Source organism: Arachis duranensis, chromosome 3 (genome assembly GCF_000817695.3).
Source record: "Arachis duranensis cultivar V14167 chromosome 3, aradu.V14167.gnm2.J7QH, whole genome shotgun sequence".
Classification (NCBI taxonomy): domain Eukaryota; kingdom Viridiplantae; phylum Streptophyta; class Magnoliopsida; order Fabales; family Fabaceae; genus Arachis; species Arachis duranensis.
The window spans coordinates 105,741,543-105,761,654 of NC_029774.3; the positions used below are offsets into that span (position 1 = coordinate 105,741,543).

Below are 20,112 nucleotides of genomic sequence, written 5' to 3' on the forward strand. Positions count from 1 at the left end.
GAAAAAGGGGAAAAATATTGCAAGTAGAGTAATTCTTTAATTTAACGTAACAAGAACGAATATTAATTCATAAAATTAACACATTCAGCTGTAATTGATGCAAATTATCCAAAAGAATCTCCTTTTTCGGGAACAATTAACTGTGACTAAAACGCACCGTTGACCAGCTCACTCCTAGACTTTGAAACTCAACTACACGAGTTTTTATTAATTTAATTGAATCAATTAAGATGGTTGAAAGCGGAAAGTAGAAAAGAGGTGCGAAGGAAGTTGCACCTCAATCTTTGATTGAGAGGAACACGTGGGCTGGACTAAAATTATATTAAATATTAAATTAAAATTAAAATTAAAATTGATAGATATATTATTGTAATTGTACTAGTGGCATTTGGCATCAATACTCAACTAAGAGATTGAAGACACATCCTTTGAACTGAAAGCTCTTTTGGTTTCAGACGCACAAACAGGTTCACATGCAGTTGCAGATCCTCCAATTCCTAATTCCCTAAACTACGGCACCGTAAGTTCACCGCTAACCCTCACCGCTTGTCTTTTCAATTTTAATTATCACTTGCTTCAATGTTTTTCAGTTTTCATCAACACTTTTTCTTAACTGAAGAAGAAAAAAAATTCATATAGGCGACTTTTACCTTTGACTGTTGGTGTTATCTTGAATTAATTTGTTGGGATGGTAGAATAGTTGTATATCAATTAATCTTTGGTGATCCAACTTGCCTTCTGAAGATGGCCGAACCTGATTCCGAAACGCCTGAACAAACAAATACCCAGATAAGCACTAACGCAGAATGCACACCTGAACAACAAGTTAGTATATATTTTGAATTTGAATTTGGATTGTTTCTTTAAGTAATATATTCCCCCAATCAGCTAAGCTTTTATCCTTTTATCACTTTTCCCTTGCTTGATGCATGACAGCTTCAGATTGTAGACAAAGCTATTGATCGCCCTGAGTGGTTACCTGATGGGTGGACTGTGGATATCAGAACTCGCAAAACTGGTTCGCTTACGGGATCTGGATATAAGGTGTAGATATATTCTCCAAAATTACTTGTTTGGATATTCTTTTCAGAGATCTTCTGAAACTTTAGCAACTTCTAGACCGTCTTCTTTATTTTTTTTTTCTTTATACTTGTTTTCTGGACCGTCTTGAGAAGGTAAACATTGCCACTAACTCTTATTTACACAGGAGACAGGACTTAGGTTTCTGGCCTTGAAACGTGACTAAGTTTCATAATAGTAGAATAATTTCTGAAATCTGATTATTCTGAAGTGTTGCCTTCAAATAGTCATCCTAAATTGCTGTGCTGGATTTAGAGACATCTTTTGACATTAATATCCTAATAATTTGCAAATGGTGGTAATTTATTTTCTGTTGTTTTGTTGTTGCCTTGTTGGACTAACAATTAATGCTTAGATAGATTAATTCTATAATGCAGTATTATCCTTCATATTGTACTTATTCTGTTCCCATCTATTAATTATTCTTTGAAATTGCTAATGAAGTCTCTGAATGAATGTGTTATGTACCTGTCAACATCAGCAGTGCATCTTATTGCTCACTATTAAACTGTTTTCTTGTTGCAGTGTTACATTGAACCATTAAATGGATACACATTCTACTCCAAACCTGCGGTATTACGATATCTGGAACCTAAGGACAGTACATGCATTCCGAAGAAGAAGAAAGCGAAATCCCCTGCCACAGGGTCCCCAAGCATCGTTAGTATCCCTATATCCTTAGTTTGGTTCCGGGTGAATTCTATTATTCTACCATCAATTTATCATATTTTCTTTCTTAAAATCATTCATTATGTTGCTGTGAGACGCACGAGTTATAATTTTCATAATTAAGAACTATTCATGAAACAATGGAGCCAGTGTCAAGTACACTTAACAGAATCTCTTTTTCTTCTTCTTCTTGTGTGTGTCTAACTCTGTACAAAGGACTATGGCATTGTAAATAATAAAAGTACAACCAAAATAAAGACAAAGTTATACATTAAGAAACCATGAAAGAATGCAGAACCCATAGTGAAAGAACTAGTCGGATAATGAGAATGGTCACATCCACTTGAAGCCTTACAAATTACAATTATATGTTTCATGCTACGAATTAGCCCCTAAAGTTGCATAAGTTTTAGTGTTTTGTGATTCTTCTTTACTTGGGCTTTGTGCCAGGACATGATAAATAACATGAACATACAACCATAATCAAGGAAATTTAAATCATGGAAGAATGTAGAACACATAATGAAAAGCTATTCTGTTACTGGAAATGGCTGCATCAGCTTTAGGCCTTAAGATTATGTGTTATATATTATGAACTGTAAGACAATTAGCCCCTGGTTGGTATTTGCCTCTAAAATTGCATCACATTTTGTGTGATTTCGTTACTCTTCTTCACTTGGGGTATCTGCCGTTGGTGCCGTTTGGTGCACGTGTCTTAGACAAAAGGCACAGTAAGTTTCTTGATATTGATTACTGAATGACCTCAATTTAATCCAGTGATTACTGTTAGAAGAAATAAGATGTGTACTTGTATCTGGAAAATTCCTTTTAAAAAATATAATTTCATAGTTTTGCTTTGTTTTTAGGTTGCGATTGAGAAATCCATTGCAGAGGATCTACCACCTGGGTGGATAAAAGAAGTAACAATTAGAAAAAACCACAACGGCATCAGGAAAGATCCGGTATGACATTTCATTCAATGATTGGTAGAGATTCAAGATTCATTGTCCCTCTCTGCCCTAAAGACATCTTATTTAAGTATATACAAGCTAGGATATTCGTACAACCACATTCTTTTTTTTTGCTTCAAATCAACGTTTTTCTTCCCCTTAAAAAACTATCTCCTTTCCCATTTGAAGAGGTGGGCTGCAAAAAGTCCCATGTATTATGTAAATTATGATTGGATAATATTCCAAAATTGTGTTGCTTATATAAATTATGAATACATTATATTTATACTTCCAACAGGTATATAAAGATCCAGTAAGTGGCCATGCTTTCCGTTCCAAGAGGGATGTACAGCGTTATCTTGCATCTGGGTATATTAGGCCTTCTAGAAAAAGAATCCAGGATGGAGACAAGTTAACTGTAAGGCTTTTTGGCTAATCACTATGATTACCACCTTACTATTATTTCTGTTATTAGGATTCCCGTTTTCTATTGGTGCCAACTCTGAACTGCTAAAAGATTAAAAAGAATATAAGGGTTCTTCAATCATGTCAGACATGTGACATATTGCAAGAGTTCAACCATATTGACATTTTAGTGACAAATTTACGTCTCTAGTGTTAGATAACAATGATGTTTTCTTTCATGAAGTGTTTCCCTTTTGCATATGTATGTTCCAAATATTTCCTTTGCCGTTAATTGTCTAAAATCTAAGCATGCTATATAACGTTGGTCTTCCAATCAGTTATTTTATTGTTTGACTTTTGCATGTGAGAAATCAAGTTGAAAATAATTCTTAGTTATTTCTCTGCTTTCATTGGATCTAGCCATCACCTGCTGGTAAAAGACACAAACTGAATGAGTCTGCACCTGAACAACAGCTTTCTGCTGGTAAGAAGTCATGCATGCATATATTTGGATTTCTTGATCAATTGCTCAACAAATTCATAATGCTAATAGGGTGGAGAATTATGTCATTCACATATGAAACCCACTTGTATACATTTCTAACTTCAGGTGGAGCAACATTTGATAAAAGCAGCTTAGAACTGATAGATGACAACAGCTCAAGAAAAGGACAAGATGTGAACATCCAATCTGGAATGATGATGGTTGCTCCTATTTCTGTTGTAAAGATGCATTCACTAGAGGATAGGGCTGAAGACCTTTCTGAAATTGAGAAAATATCTGATCCAGGTAGCTCAGCATTGCTTCTTTTATATTTTTTGACGCATTTTTCTAAAAAGAAAAAGAAAGATTAAAAAAAAAAATGAATTCTCCAAAGAATCGTAAAATTTGCTCCTTGCTGAAGTTGGACTGAATTTCTGCAGATGATATGCAAGAGGAGCATGTTGGGAATAGGATGGAGAATGGTAATAAAAAGAATCACAGTAACCCTAGCAGATCCAAAGAGGGGGAGTTCAATGTGCATCGCCAATCTTCACCACAACTCCATAATATGAGAGAGCTGCACAGTCCTTCCCAGGTTTTGAAGCAACTTGGTGGATTTGATGATGACATGAAGATGAATAATTCCATGTCCTGTGAAAAGACCCCCAAACATGGTCGCAAAAGGTCAAAAGTTGAGATCAGTGCAGACTTGCAACAAAGTGAGGGTGTGTCAGCTGCAGAGCTTGCAGATTCTGCACCGCTAAAAAGAGAGTCAGCAAATAAAAAACGGAAATCTTATAAAACCCCACCTATTACAGGTGATCAACTGGAGAAACCGAGAGGTAAAGAAATGTATGATGAGAAATCAGAACCCCAAGTGTCATCGGCATTCAACTACTCTTCGTCTGACCCAAGCTTAGGAAATGCAACTAATAATCTGCAGAGTATGTTACTAGTTGAGAATGGACCTAATACTACTGGAATTGCTACAGTTCTTCAAACTGATATTCAAAAGAAATCGGTTGACAGTGTTACTGGAAGAAGCGAGGATGGATACCCACAGGTACGTTCAAATAAATCCAAAAAGAAGAAAGAGCTTAAAGTGCCTATGCGAGTATCAAAGCGACTTGCTGGCCTTGAACCTGAGGTACAGCCTTCCGGAAGAGCTCTTGAATATGCCACTAGAAAATTAAGAAAAGAACCACCACCTGCAACTGCTACTCAAATTTCAATTGATGGGGCATCTGACCATCTTAACCTTGAGGAAGAAACCAAGCTTACATGTCATGCATCTCATAGTTTGAAAACAGAAGTACTAAGAGAATCATCAAACCAAAGTGAGAAGTCATGCGATGCCCCAACTGTTCCCAAGGAACAATTGCAGAAAGTTATTGAAGCTGAAAATACCAGTGATGAGAGATCAGAGCCACAGCTTCCAGTGCCATTCGGGGGGGACTCTTGGTCAGATCCATGCCTAGAATTTGCATTCAAGACTCTTACTGATGATGTGCTATTTCATCCTGCAACTGACATTTTGCCTGTTATAACTCCCGATCTTAATTACCTACCAAATACGGAATTGCATGGAGTGATGATAACCAGTGAAGAAGCTCATGATAACTCGAACCAACCCCAGAGCAAGAAAGAGCTTAATATGGTTAACCCCTCAGAACCATTCCCAAGGCAACTAGAGATTGCTCCTAAATTTACAACTAGTGAACATTATGGTGATGAAGGCTACACAAGGAATTTAGCTGGAGAATCTTTACATAGTCAAGTTGGAAACGTAATGCCACTCATGCATCATACAGTGATACACCAAGATCCATTGAAGGAAGGTGTACAGGTTCATAAGGGTGAATCCATTATAATGGGGCCACCTCTGGTTGAAACTGGAACTGTAAACCATGATAACTCTAAGTCACAGTTCTGTGCCTCCTTTGCAAATTCTTGGTCTGATCCATGCCTTGAATTTGCATTTAAGACTCTTACAGGTGCGACATCAGCGGACAATAATTTACAGCAACCTCCAAATTTCCATAACCAGATCGATGGTGGCTCATTGTTTCCTGACTTTGGATCTTCCAGCTTTTCTCAGAGCAATTTCTCATTTTACCATGACATAGGAGTGAATTCCATGCCGGGGCAACAATCATCACGTAGCAATCCAATTCCACCCTTAGACAAGGCGAGCCAGCGAGGTTATCCTGAAGTTGATCCGCAAAATCAATATTCTCAGTTCCACAATCATTTTCCAAGGTAAACTAGTAAAAGATTTGATACATGCCCCAGAAATGTTGCTACTGATTGTACTTTATAGATTGTCACCATATTTTCTTAGTTTTGATGGTGACATTTGTGAATACATTATGAACATAAGACCTAGTTTGGTTGGTGCTCTGCATTGTTTCTGGAAAATGTCTAGGCAGGTAGGTAGGTAAAGCAGGCAGGTTCCGATCTTGTCATCCTTCGCTAAGCCATCTAACTATTGTATCTATGTTGTATTGTGTAGTATTGTTTACTTCTCCTACCAAATGCTGTCAAATCCTTAAGCTTATTGCCTCCATCCTAAGATCTCACTCTGCTTGTTTAGAGTGTTACTACCACTTTCTTATCTAAGGGTATGTTGTGAGGTTTTATTGGAGTGTTACTGACTTACTGTGTTAGAGAGAGATGGGAAAGATTAAGATGAAATTAAGTATAACCTTTATATTTCAAATCCCTCCTCCCTCTTTCAAATCAAACTCACATTTGGTCTTATCGTGCCTCCCAAATCGCAATGTCGTTTTGTATTGCAGATTTAAGTGACTGGTCTCGGTATGTCCACTGTTGTAATCTCGATTATTACATAAAAAGTCAAATGAAAATATGCAATGATGGGCATGGCCTCATTTAGAATGGATGCATGCATTTTCAAAATTATAACTTCATTGGTGATATAGAGATTTACATACATGAAGCAACCAAATTATAACTAATTTAGCGTGTATAGTACTAATTCTACTCAAAATAAAGTTCCTACAATGGCCAACTAATATCAAGATCCTCATGTGGTACAAGTTTAGAAATTAAATTATGTTAATGTTAATAAAGAATTCAAAAATATTTGGTCTCAGTAATAAGCAGCAGACTCCTTCCAACCACCAAAACTTTCGTCCATACCTCGATTACGGTTTTGCTGCATTAGTGAACAAATGTAAGTCAATAGAAGAAGAATAATCAAGTAACAAAGGGTTTGTTTTTACGATGTTTTAAATTGAAATTTTCTTGTGGTTGATATGAGAGAGAAAGCAGAATAAGAATATACATCGGGCGTAAATTTCAGGCCAAGTCTAATCTCCCCACAATAGTGGTCATTCTTGACAACGGTGTATGAATGGGGTGGAACTCTTCCTTCAGCAAACACCGAAGCCAGTGGAATGCTATAAAAAATTATCAAAACTAGAGTTAAACTTGTAATAACAGGGATGTTATTTGAATCAATAATCCCACTAACAATTATCTAAAAGAAAAGAAAAGAAAATGTATGTTATTGCATGCTATACTCACGTAAGTTCTCCAACAAAGTCATCACGTGTGCCGAGATCTTGGTCCATGATCTTCAAATGGATATCTTTAACGCCTTCAGACACGGTGAACACAAACGTCTCATTCCATTCTGGATTCGTTCCCTGGTCTGCATGATCAATAGTGTAAGTAATTAGAATGAAAACGAACTAACAAGTAGTAGACACATGCATACATACTTGATGCAACACTGCTTTGCTGCGTCTGAGTACGGCATGTGAGAATCACGAAGGGGTCCATTTTACCTGCTCCATCATTATTTCATATATGTGTAAATATAATAAATGTAATAATTATATATGTATGTTTGTGCATGATGAACTTACAAAGAAAATCAGTATTCTCAAGTTTCTTGGCACTGACAAGAAGGACTTCAAGGGTTCCTTGCGGCATTATGGGCTTCCGGGGAGAGAGACTATCATCTGGGAAGATAAAATGGCGCAAATTATTATTTATTTTGTGCCTGCTAACAACACATTAAGCGGTTTCCAAGGCGAGTGATTAGGAATCATCATGTGATGTTAATGAGAACGAACGAGGCTCTATTATTTGCTTTTCCATATTTGCCATTTAATTCTTTAGTTAAAGTTTGGGACATTCACGTCCATTAACGTTTAATTCAACAAATAGCATTATGATTTTTCCTACCCATAATTGATGGCTCTGGACTATCGATTCCGATCCATCCGGATGCAAAGCAATCAAGCTAAGCAACGTTGACGGCAAGCTTTAACCTCATTATTTCAATAAAGCACCAAGTACTAACAGAGAGGATTTCGCACATCCATCAAGAATGTATAACTTATTATCGTCCCCTTCAATAAAGCTTTTATTGTTTCTTCCTTTCTCTCTCTATGGAAAATGTTATCACTCACTCCACTATATCCAACATAATTTTCCATGGGAGCCCTTACAGTATCACTTCTAGCCATATATAGAAAGAATTCCTCATTATTAGTGGACTCCACGCATGCACCCATCACTACTCTCCATATAGTCCATGAAATTGAATTACAAAACGCTATACTCACTTACTCTTTTTGAAAGTATCGATTTAAGGGCTTGTCCTTAGCTAACGAATTACTGTATGATTCGAACTAACACTTACTTAAAAACGGATTAAAAAGTTAACTATTAGACCAATCTAAATTAATTATCTGAAGGCCTATAAGACAGGATGTTAATAATACTAACTGTAATGACAATGAAAATGTACACACAGCCTGACAGCCTTAATCTTTTATTGTCACCATGAATAATTTATTAAGAACACTCCATTTGTTAATTATTATATTAATGACAGAGATTTATATACGCCCAAGACGTACAAAGTGGGCCCTTTATTTGGAGGTGCTAATTAACATAATTAATTAGCGGCGGTGTAGGGGAGGTTCAAGGGCAAAAGACAACCTTGTAGTTGGTTCCTCCCGGGCAAGTAAACGTGCTTGTCTGGTCATCCTTAGGGTAACTGTATGCGTCAGGGCACCTAGTCTTAAAATATTTTGAATAATCAGTGGCGCTGCAGCTACCAGAATTGCAACAATACTGATCCGTCTTGAAAACAGTGCAAGGGTTGTTGCAGCCGCCATTAGTCTTCAGCTGGCTAGGGCACTGTCCGATGATGTCGGCAGTGCAGCTAATGGAGCGCGTGCATCCGTTTGAGGTGGGGCTGAACTGCATCGGAACGTTGAAACCGTCCACCAAGGATATGTCGTAGAAGTCCAGGTTGTTGTATTGGTTTAGGGCGAATTCTGCCAGCGTGTTTGGTGGTTGGCCGTATGCGCTGCACTGGAGCCGACCGCCGCAGTCGCCGGTGTTGCAGTGTCCGTTTCCTGAACCGTCGAAGCTGCATCCTGTTCGGGCCCAAATCCGTACTGCGGTCGTGCCGGCGGCAACCTGAATGGTCCATGTTTGGCCAGAGTTAAGCTGCCGGCCGCCTCCGGTGGGCACCGCGGCGGCCCAGACGGTGTAGGAGCATTTGTTGATTATGTCAAACTGTGCTGCCCTGGCGGCAGCGAGGTATGTGGTGGCGAGGACGAGGAAGATGGAGAGGGTTTTGGTTATGGCCATTATTATTGTTGAGTTTGCTTTCAGTTGAGTGCAAGAGGGTTGTGCTTTATATATAGGATTTTTTTTTTGTGACGATCGATGCCGTGTTCTTGAATGAGATAATATGATGAAATCATAGACTAGTCAACAAGCAATGTAATTGGAAAGTTCAACATATAGGCCACCATAGTTAGTGTATAAAAATGTACTTCACTTTAATTTCCAATAATAAAATACATATTTAATCAACTGTTGAATTTATATATTTACGAAAGGGGTTTTGCCGTGATTATCGCAAACTATTTAATTTAGCCAAAGCCAAGGCTGAGAAATTCGTGTGTTGAACATTTTATTGTTGCTCTATAGTGAATCTTGGATGGTGATATTATTATTAATTTTTTTCCAGCATTACCGTTGAAAAAAGAAGAGATGGCAATATTAATCAACCAAATTATTCACCGGCGATACAATCAACTATATTGGAAAATCTACACACGGCTAAAGTCTAAACACATTTTCAGACGTGGTCAAATCATGTGCGCTCAACACGTATAAATGAACAAGTAGTACTGTATTAAACAATTAAGTAATCACTCAAAATATGCATGATTAATATGACAAATGTAGGATTAGGGTTTAGTGGGGTACGTCTTTCGTATTCTGTATAATTTTAAAAATAGAAGATAAGTGGTAGAGTAAGTGGGGAAGAGATTTTGAAGGTGAAATACGACAAGGAACTCGATAATATTGGCAGAAAAGATAAGGGGGAGAGTGGGGAGGACTTGCATCAACAGAAAAGAAAGATCATATTTCGGAAAGAATTTTTAAACTTTTAAAGGTTTATTTTAGGGATAAAGTTGTGGGATCTAAGATTGCTAAAGTTTTTTTATTCGTTGAAACTTTACGTGGAGATAACATTGCGGTAGTTTCTGAAAAGCAAGGAAATCTCTTGTCACCGAGTATAACGTTTATCCAAGAGGCCAAGAATTGTTTGATAGAACCTTATAAGGATGCTATAGTGATTAAGGTGCTAGGTAAACATTATAGCTACACTGCATTGTCTCATAAACTCCGAACGGTATGGCGAATTAAGGGAGGTTTTGATTTGTTGGACGTGGCGTTTAACTATTTTCTTGTGAAGTTTGATGTGGCTGAGGAGCGAGAAAAGGTTCTCTTAGGAGATTCATGGATGATTGAGGGAAATTATGTGGCAGTGAAGTTTTGGGATCAAGAGTTCAGATCAAGTGAAAACTGTTTTGGAGCAACTCTAGTGTGGATTAGAATTTCTGAATTACCAATTTGGTGCTACCAAGAAGATACAATGCTTCGTGTTGCAGCTGCAGTTGACATCCCTGTCAAGGCTAATTTGACAACAAAATTAGCTGAAAGAGGACGATATGCTCATGCCTGTGTTCAGATAGATTTAGGATTGCCAGTGACTAAAAAGATTCTTGTTGAAGGTGTTGAATATGAGGTTGAATATCAAAGTCTTCACCTTATTTGTGACTTCTGTCTCAAGTTTGGTCATGATATGAAGGTGTGCAAGACTGACAGCAACGTGGGAGGAGGAACTAATGCCAAGGTGGTCGGCGATGTAGCAAAGCAGCCAGAAAGCTCAAATTCAAAACATCTAATGCATGTAGAAACGGCGGCAAGTTTTCATTTTGGCAAGAATTTTGGAGGTGAGACAGTAAATGTTGCTGTCCCGGATTTGGTGGAGAGTGATTTGCATGCTGTTCACGTAGACCATGCACAACATGAGAATTTGGAAGGTTGGACTCAAGTAATTAGGAAAGAAAAATATAAAATGGGTCAAAAGCCTTCTTTTAGCACCCATCAGGTCCAACCAAAAGCAAAGAAGACTCTTAACAAGGCTACCAATACTTGGATAAGGCTTAATCATTAACGTTCAACACATGCTATTGGATCCAAAGTAAAATTAAGCAGGGGTATCAATATTGGAAAGCCGGTTAGTGTGGCTTCTTCGGAGACCCATCACAATGTACATCATCAGCAGCAAGGTGAGACAACAAATGATGCTGTGCGGAAGCGCCCTCGCCCAAACTCTTTGCAGAATTCGCCGACAGATAAGGATGGAGCATTGGCGGTGGTGTGGTGCAAGTTTCGATGGAGAAAATTGAGTTGCAACTTGAAAGTCCATTAAAGGTGGGATCGTCGAAGATAGGGACATCATGTTGAGTCTCGGGTGTATTAGTAGAATTCTCTTTTTGCTGTTTTTTATGGATAGTTTTAATATCATAGCCTCAAATGTGAAGGGTGCGTCTAACAAGATGGCCCGTGTATATTGCAAAAATTTGGTGAGAATATATACACCATCTTTCTTCTTTCTCTTTGAGACTCATACTGTGTTTCATAATTTGAAGAATTTTTAAGATAAGTTGAATTTTCATTGTGTTGGTGTTGAGAAAGCAGTAGGACATAGGGGTGGCATTTGGTTTCTCTCTTCTATTAGTAAGGCTTGGAATCAAGAGTTTGGAAGCGTTATTGAAAGGCTTAAGATGGTTCAACAGGCTTTTTTGGACTTTAACTCAAAGGTTTTTGGAAATATTTTTGTGCGAAAAAAGTAAGCTGGAATATCAGATTGATCAGATTCAATGGCGTTTGGAGGTTACCGATATGTTGTCTCTGAGAATTAAAGAAGCTGAACTGAGGGAAGATTACAATAGGCTTTTATTACAAGAGGAACTTTTTTGGTACCAAAAATCTAGAGAGCAGTGGGTCAAGTATGGGGATAGAAACACTAAATTATTTCATCTTCAGACTTTGGTGCGTAAAAACCATAATAGAGTACATGGATTATATGTTAGAGATAGATCTTAGTCTATTGATCCAGATATTCTCTAAGAAGAAGCCCTCTCTTTTTACAAGAATCTCTTTGGTACAACGGAAGAGGTTGAGGTTGATTGTTTAGGGGATGTTCTGATGCCTACTCTAAGTACCGAGGCTTGTGCTAAGTTAATTGACCTTATTTCTTTTGCGGAAGTCAAGTCAGCAGTATTTAGTATGAGCCCTTTTAAGGCTCCTGATCCAGATGGCTTTCAAGCTTATTTTTCTAAAGAATATTGGGAGATAGTAGGCACTGAGGTTTGAAATATTGTCCAGAGTGCTTTTTTGGGAGAATAATTAAATCCTAGCATCATGGAAACTCTGATTGTACTTATTCCTAAAATTGATAATCCTACCTTTATGAAGGATTTCAGACCTATTAGCTTGTGTAATGTTGTTTATAAAATTATCACAAAAATATTGACTAATCGACTTCAGCCCTTTCTTTCAGATATTGTTAGTCCTTTACAATGAGGTTTTACTCCTGGTGGTGGTGCTTCTGATAATATTATTATAGCCCAAGAAATTCTGAATTTCATGAAGCACACAAAATCTAAGAAAAGTACTCTTTCTTTTAAAATTGATCTTGAAAAAGTTTATGATAGGGTGAATTGGAGGTTTTTGGAGAGTACTCTCATTGCTTTTGGTTTTTCTATCATCACTGTTAATTTGATTATGAATTGTGTCTGTGCACCATCTATTTCTATTATGTGGAATGGGAATAGATTGGATAGTTTTGCTCCTAGAAGGGGGCTTAGACAGGGTGATCCAATGTCTCCTTCCTTATTTGTGCTTTGTATGAAAAGACTGGCTTGCTATATATCTCATAAGGTGGTCGAGGGTGTGTGAAAACTAGTTTCTGTCACTAGGGGTGGTCCGAAATTCTCTCATTTGATGTTTGCAGATGATCTCTTACTTTTTTTGTCAGGCTATAAAGAGTCAGGTCCAAATGGTCATACATTCTCTTAACATTTTTTGCAAGGCATCTGGCATGAAAGTAAATCTTGAAAAGTCTAAAACTTTTTGTTCTAAAAATGTGACTGCTCGTAGAAGAGATATTTTTACTAGTGTTTCTTCAATACGTTTTGCTTTAGACTTAGGACGATATCTTGGAGTTAACCTTAATCATTCCCATACCAGTAGGGCTTCTTTTCATTCGGTGATTGAAAATATGAGGGAAAGATTAGCTAATTGGAAAGGAAGGCTTTTAAATAAAGTAGGGAGACTTTGCCTGATCAATTCTGTTGCAGCATCCATTCCTGTCTATCATATGCAGGTATCTTTTTTTCTAAATTGGGTTTGCGATAAATTGTCTTCTATGATGAGACAGTTCTTTTGGAAGGGTCAAGTTGATGGCAGAGGTCTTTCTCTTGTTAATTGGAGGACCGTGGTCATTCTAAAAAAATTTGGTGGCCTGGATGTTAGAGATCCTGCATGTGTTAATATATCTTTATTTGGTAAATTAGTTTTGCAACTTTTTCATTGTCAGGATAAGCCTTGGTTTGCTCTATTGAGGTTGAAGTATCTAAGGAATAAGGGAGTTTTAGATGGTCCTGTCCCTTGCAATGCTTCTCATGTTTGGAAGAGTATCTCAAAAGCTTTTGGTGCTTCTAAGGATGCCTTCTCTTAGTGCGTTGGGTCACTTGATCAATCTTTTTGGTTTGACAATTGGAGTATTGAGGGCCTAATTGCTCAAGATGTTCCTTTTGTACATATATCTGACTCTAATTTAACTATTAGAGACATTTAAAAAGATGGTGAATGAAATCTCCATGATATTTTCTCTAACATTCCAGAATATGTAAAACAGCGTTTGAATGCTTATAATCCGGATTTGAATGTCGAAGAGAGTTCGGGTTGGTTGTGGGGTGTGGCATCTTCTAGACTTTACTTAGCTAGGAGTGGATACAATTGGCTAGCCAAAAGAAAGTTTGACTAGAATGAGCGTGATAATTGGTTGTGGGTATGGCGACTGCATATTCTTGAGAAGTACAAGTTCTTGATTTGGCTCAGTATTAATAATGCTATTCCTACGGTAGAGTTTCGTTTGGGTCGTAGCTTAGCTTTATCTAGCACTTATCATCGGTATCAGAATGATTTTGAGTCCATTATTCATTGTCTTCAGGAGTGTCCTAGTGCCAAGGAGGTTTGGAACATTTTAGGCCTATATTCAAATAACTCAGATTTACGTGATTGGCTCTACAGAGGTACAAGGAGTGGATATGTTTTTCTTTTCTTTTCGACCATCTGGTGGATTTGGAGAAGCAGGAATCATTACTTATTCAATACAGATGACTCTTGGAGTGCTAATAAAGTGGTGAGTTTGATTCATAGTTTAGTAAGGGAGCTCCACACTATTTTTGCTATGCATCAATCTTTGTCTCCTCCTTCGCTTTGTTTGCATTGGGCTCCACCTCCAGTTCATTCTGTTAAATTAAATTGTGATGCTAGTTGTTTTGCTCCTTTTGGCTATGTTGGTTTTGGTTGTATCATTCGCAATTCTGATGGATGTTGGTTGAAAGGTTGCACTGGGAAAGTTGAAGTGTGCAGTGTTCGTTTTGCTGAATTGTATGCGATTTGGAGAGGTTTACTTCTAGTTTGGTATAGTGTATTTCGTGAGGTTATTTGTGAAACAAATTGCTTAAAAACTCTTTTCTTAGTAAACTAAATAATGCTTGGTAAGGATATTCTAGAATAGAATTTGGCAAAGTATATACATGAGGTTATGAATTGAAATTGGAGAGTCTCTATTCTTTTAATTCAGAAGAATATAAATAGTGTTGCAGATTATATGGTTAGAGCAGTTGTTTTTGGCTCGGACATTCACTCGAATTGGAGTCAACCATGAAATGAGTTTCAACATCTAATAGATTTAGATATGAATTTAATCAATTAATTTAGTTTTGTCTCTATTTTTTTTCTGTTTAGTCATAAAAAAAATTATGACAAATGTAAACGCCAGTCTTCACAATGCGAGTTTGTTTTCACTTAAAAATATAGACGCACGAGGCGAGGTTTTTTAATTTGTTTTAAAGAAAGAAAAAAAAAGAAAGAAAAGATCTCTACTTCTCTAGTTAAAAATTATTCTGAAAAAAAATTTTGGACAGATAAAACGTAAAATATCTTGTTCAATTGAAAACAAGTAAAGTGGATAAAAGTATAGAGACGCCTTTTCATCGAGCTCTTCTAGAATTAAAGATTGCTTGGAAGTTTCATTCGTTTTTTTTGACAGGGAAGTTTCGTTCGTTTAATTCATTATCCAATGCCGTGTAAAGTGTAAACTATGACTTAGAATAGTGTCACCTTCATAGTCTTTCTTGTTTATTTGATTACTATTTTTTTTTATAAACAGAGGGACAGAGGCCCAAACAAAGAGACTACACAGAAGAAACAACTCTAGGAGGCCAGCCAGCCCCAATTACATGATCAAACTTCTTTTCCTTCTAGTGAGACAATAATAACAATTGGGTGCAGTGGGCCCAGTGGCTATAGCTAGACCGAGACATGCATCTCATAGGTAAATGGTGTGCTTAAATCTAATAAGCTCATGGCAATATGGTGGTGTTGATTTTGATTGCATTGGCAGCGCTCCATAATTTCAAGGCAAAGGCTGTGGTATGGATTGAAAGGAATATCTAGAGGTGTGGATACCACGTGCATGCATTCGTTGGACGACATCTGTTGTGTTGGATAGACTTGGTCAATCAATGTTCCCGACACAAGATGGAAAGAGAGAGGCTTTTCAGATGTAGATGATATAGGGGCGCAGAGAATTAGTTGTTAAGTATGTTGGTAATGGAAAGATGATGTTAAACAATTTTTTGGGATAACATAGTTGGTGGGCAATCAAAGTTTTCGGCAGTGCAGGGCTTTGCTAGTTGGGCCTTATTTTTTTGTGAATGATTATTGTGTTGGCCTTTATTTTAAATGAGATAGTAACCCAAGCGATAGCTAGTACTCAGATCCATAACCAAAGAACAATTTCAGATCCGTAAGTCATGGTGATGAAAAATGTTGAACCGGGTGGTTCGACCGGATCGGTAACTTGCTGGTTCGGATAAAACGATGCCGGTTTTTAATTTGGAAAAAAAAGAAAGAAAGATACAGATCCAAGTCATTCCCAACAGACGCCCCTCGTGACCCAAACCCACCCTTCTCCCAAACATTCATTCATTCATGTAATGGAGAACGAAGAATCAAAGAAGTATTTAGTAAAAAATTTAACATTCCTCATGTTTCCATAACAAATAAAGTAACTTAAATATATTATAATAATACATACACCTCATATTATTATTATTTTTATTATTATAATAATATTATAGTAACATCAAATATTTTTTTATTAATATCTTAAATTTTAATTATTTTTTATATTTTTTACTAATCACATAATATATGCTAAATAAAAAATTACATTTTTTTTGTACCGTGTTAATTATTATTTCTTTTTTTAGAACAACAAAATAACTGTCATCGATTCAAAAATAAAAAATATTATTACAATATAAATTAATGAAACATTTTAGTCCTTATGGTGGAGGAGACTGTAACTTCTTAGTTACAATACTGTGTCAGTGTATCATTTCCTTCTCCTTTATTTTATAATGGCTTATGTCTTCATATAATATAGGTTTTTTCTTTCGTCCAATTAGTATGCAGCATAAAAAATAAACAACCCTAAATGAGCCCAAATAACTTCAGCCCATTTATCAAAAATCATTCTCAAATCTTAATCACCAAATTCACATTAACCAAACATTGATCTTTAACATAAACCTCCGACAACACATGATCTTTTCTGTTTGAGTTACTGTGCTGCCAGGCATTTCGGAATGCGGGCCCTCGTACAAAGCAGAAGTGCAGGAGCATTTGTTCTACGCGTCACTCTCTTCTCCATACACATCAGAATCCATAGGTATAGATGTTTCTCAATATCCATACCAGAGAATTTGCCTAATTTCAATAGTGTTACGATATGGATGTCCATATCCATTTTATATCTACTTAGCAAGCACTCTTGAAAAATACATGCATTTAAGAATGTGCGGTGCATGCTTTTCAACTTTTGAAAATATGAACCTTGAATTTGTATAAATAGAGGAATGATCTTAGGCTTTAAGTAGCAACATAAGCAAGTAATAAAAAAAAACCTATTCCCTCTTTATGTTATAATCAAATACTTTTTTCTTTATATTTCTACTACAATTTTTTCTCTTTTTTTATTTTATAAATATTTTAAATTCTATTTTCTATTATTCTTTACATATAATATTAATAGCAATATTAATCATCTTTATTATATTGAGATAGTAACAATAAACGAATGCAATTCTCGCTCTTTTTGTTTTTAATACTTCTTTCTATCTTTGTATATATATACACAATACAACATATAATATTATTATATATATATAAATATTATTGAGCTAATTATTTTAATACTAGAGTTCTTCTATTTATACATCTTTATTTTATATCTTTTATTTATTTTACAACAAATAGTTTTTTTTTTTTAAATAATTGTGTACAATGCTTTTCTTATGATCTTAATGATGTGTTGCATGGTTGGTGTGGATTATTTTAGTGTGTTATGTTTGGTGTATTTTAAGTTATAATTGTTGTGGCTAAACACTCGTGAATTTTGGTATGTCCTTGTTGGCAATATCAAAGTAAATGAATTACAAATTCTTTGTTTTTCTCCTTGTTGAGAGTCGAATTTGTAAGAACGATTTAAAGAAAAAAAAATTAGTGGCTGAAGATACCACTCTAAGAGTCTTGTATTTTTTGGGGTGTTGTTATCAGTGGTAGAGTTTTGTGTGGATAAGGAGAGGTCTTGTTTCCAAAAGCTTTTGTAAAAATATTAGTAATTTTATTTTAAAAAAATAAAATTAATTTATTTGATTAAATTGATATATTTTTAACTTATATACTTGAATTTTATGTCTATTTTTACCATTTTTTAAATTTTTTATTCTATTCTATTTGACATAACAAATAGCATATCTTTAAATAAACAATAAATAATATATCTTTAAATCAACGTTACAAATTAAATATCATTATAGAATTAACACTAAATTATATTTAGTTTTTCATATAGTTTCATGCATTATTTTATTTTTAGAATAATAAAATTATAATATAACTAGTATAATATCAGTTATTAATAAAAGGTAATTATTTTATTTTTAAATCAACTTTATAAATTTAATACCATTATAGTATAACACTGTTTATATTAATAAATTTTGATATTTGATAAAAAATTAATTTTTTAAAAAGAAAAATCAATTTTTAGATAAAATAATAGTTTTCTAAATAAAAATAAATTTTTATGTGCAAAAATTAAATTTTTTCGTGCAAAAACTAAATTTTTTTCATATAAAAACTGATTTTTTTAAATTGATTTTTTATTTAAAATCAAATTAACTTATTAATTTAAATAAAATTTTTTATTAATCAAAATCATAATTATTTTTTGTTAATCTTAACTATATATAATCCTATATATTAATAATAAATTTAAAAATAAAATAATTATATTTATAAATTTTATTTTAATATAAATACTGTTATATAATTTTTTATTAAAATTTCTGACACTGTAAAAATTTTTTTCAAGCTGTTGTTAGACAGGAGGGGATGGGGGAATATGTATTGGGCTAAGCCGAATAGACTTTAGGAAAAACAAAAATCTTCCATCACAGGTTTCTTCTGTATTCAGATAAAGAAAATATTCTTCTCTATGAAAATGGGCCGTTAAGTTTAAGATAAATGCACCAAGTGAAATAATCAGCTATATTCCAGACAAAAAAAAAATTCATAAAAGCTTCACCAAATAATATGGTCCCTACCAATTAGCGCCATGTTCACCTCTTCTGAGGATAATTAGATGCTGTATATATGGCCTATTTCCTCACATGCCATGGTTTGTCGTCTCATATAGCGTTGCAAGATCAGATACATGCTTTGATAGGGGTCGCTGTTAGCCTATTATATGCTTATAAATCACCTAAATTACTTTGTTGCCCTATTTTTACCTCTGAAAACACAGGGCAGACAAATACAAAGTTTTCTTAGATATGTTATTGTTTTTCTCCAAAGGGAAAAGGCTTTCGTTCACGGAACAATATCTCTTGGGATTTGGGAATGGGCTAAGGTAGCCGATATTCGATACCCATCATTTCGAAGCTAAAAACTCATGTAGGGACACATTACAGATATGCCATTATCTTTATGCCTATACTAATTCCAATAATATATGTATTTATTTAATTAAAATGTTTATCCGTTCCATTTTCTTTCTATTGATTATCCTGTCCATATCATTTGCTGGCCGTTTTACGTCACCTCGTACATATTCATATTCGAATCTTCAGCAAGGATTCAGGCATTCAGCTGTGCCGGTCAATTGCTCAACTCATTATATATGCCCATGTTCTTCTGTTATTTTGTGTTGCGGTGACTCCCTTCTCTTTTCTTCGGATCACAATCATATTAATAACAGTTTTATCAGCAATTAAATTTTTTAACCAATCACCAACAAATATAATATAGTAAATGAATTTTTAATTTTGTCATTTACAAAAATATTTAAATTTAGTGGCTTAAATATATTTTTTCGCTATTATAAATACTAATTTTTTTATTTTAATCATGTAAACTTTAAAATTTATCTAAGAATAAAATTAAAAAGAGAGTATTCTATAGAAAAAATTTATCTAAATCAAATTTATTTATTTATCCTTTATGTGATAATAAAAACTTATTTTTAGTTTTATATCTTTCAATAATTGCGGATCTAACGTAATCCTAAGCTTTTGCATCGTGCAGCTGTAATTGAACGATCCCAATGGGAATGGGAGTGTGATTGTAGTCACAGTTCATTAATGAGTTGCACTTAATAGTGGGACCTGACGTGTAAACCCAATCCGCGAAGCCTAAACTGAATTAAATTACAAACCAGAAAAGAAAAGAAAAGAAAAGGAAAGAAAAGGCGCCAAACCAACTAATCAAACGGATTAATAGGGATACAGTGAACACAATAGAAACTGTTTT

The 20,112-nt window shown here is 35.1% G+C and overlaps 3 protein-coding genes across 4 annotated transcripts; 1 reads left to right on the forward strand and 2 right to left on the reverse strand.

Annotated features, from left to right (window-relative positions):
- The first annotated feature begins 362 nt into the window (after positions 1–362).
- Positions 363–6,486, forward strand: LOC107479990 (uncharacterized). The gene is made up of 9 exons (XM_016100113.3): positions 363–520; positions 745–825; positions 937–1,044; positions 1,606–1,740; positions 2,616–2,711; positions 2,998–3,117; positions 3,525–3,588; positions 3,715–3,894; positions 4,029–6,486. Exons 2-9 carry the CDS (start codon positions 745–747, stop codon positions 5,849–5,851), a joined length of 2,607 nt encoding a protein of 868 aa, XP_015955599.1. The 5' UTR covers positions 363–520; the 3' UTR covers positions 5,852–6,486.
- Positions 6,487–6,498: 12 nt separating this feature from the next.
- Positions 6,499–8,243, reverse strand: LOC107479993 (16 kDa phloem protein 2-like). Of its 2 annotated transcripts, XM_016100116.3 has the most exons (5): positions 7,482–8,243; positions 7,335–7,400; positions 7,138–7,264; positions 6,896–7,010; positions 6,499–6,766 (listed from the first exon to the last, which is right to left on the reverse strand). In XM_016100116.3, exons 1-5 carry the CDS (start codon positions 7,546–7,548, stop codon positions 6,701–6,703), a joined length of 441 nt encoding a protein of 146 aa, XP_015955602.1. In that variant the 5' UTR covers positions 7,549–8,243; the 3' UTR covers positions 6,499–6,700. The 2 variants fall into 2 exon arrangements, with proteins under 2 accessions (XP_015955602.1, XP_020994345.1); XM_021138686.2 differs by lacking the exon at positions 7,335–7,400.
- A 125-nt stretch (positions 8,244–8,368) lies between these two features.
- On the reverse strand, positions 8,369–9,260 carry LOC107479991 (protein P21). Its single transcript, XM_016100115.3, has one exon. The coding sequence runs from the start codon at positions 9,223–9,225 to the stop codon at positions 8,548–8,550; it is 678 nt and encodes a 225-aa protein (XP_015955601.1). The 5' UTR covers positions 9,226–9,260; the 3' UTR covers positions 8,369–8,547.
- Positions 9,261–20,112: the final 10,852 nt, after the last annotated feature.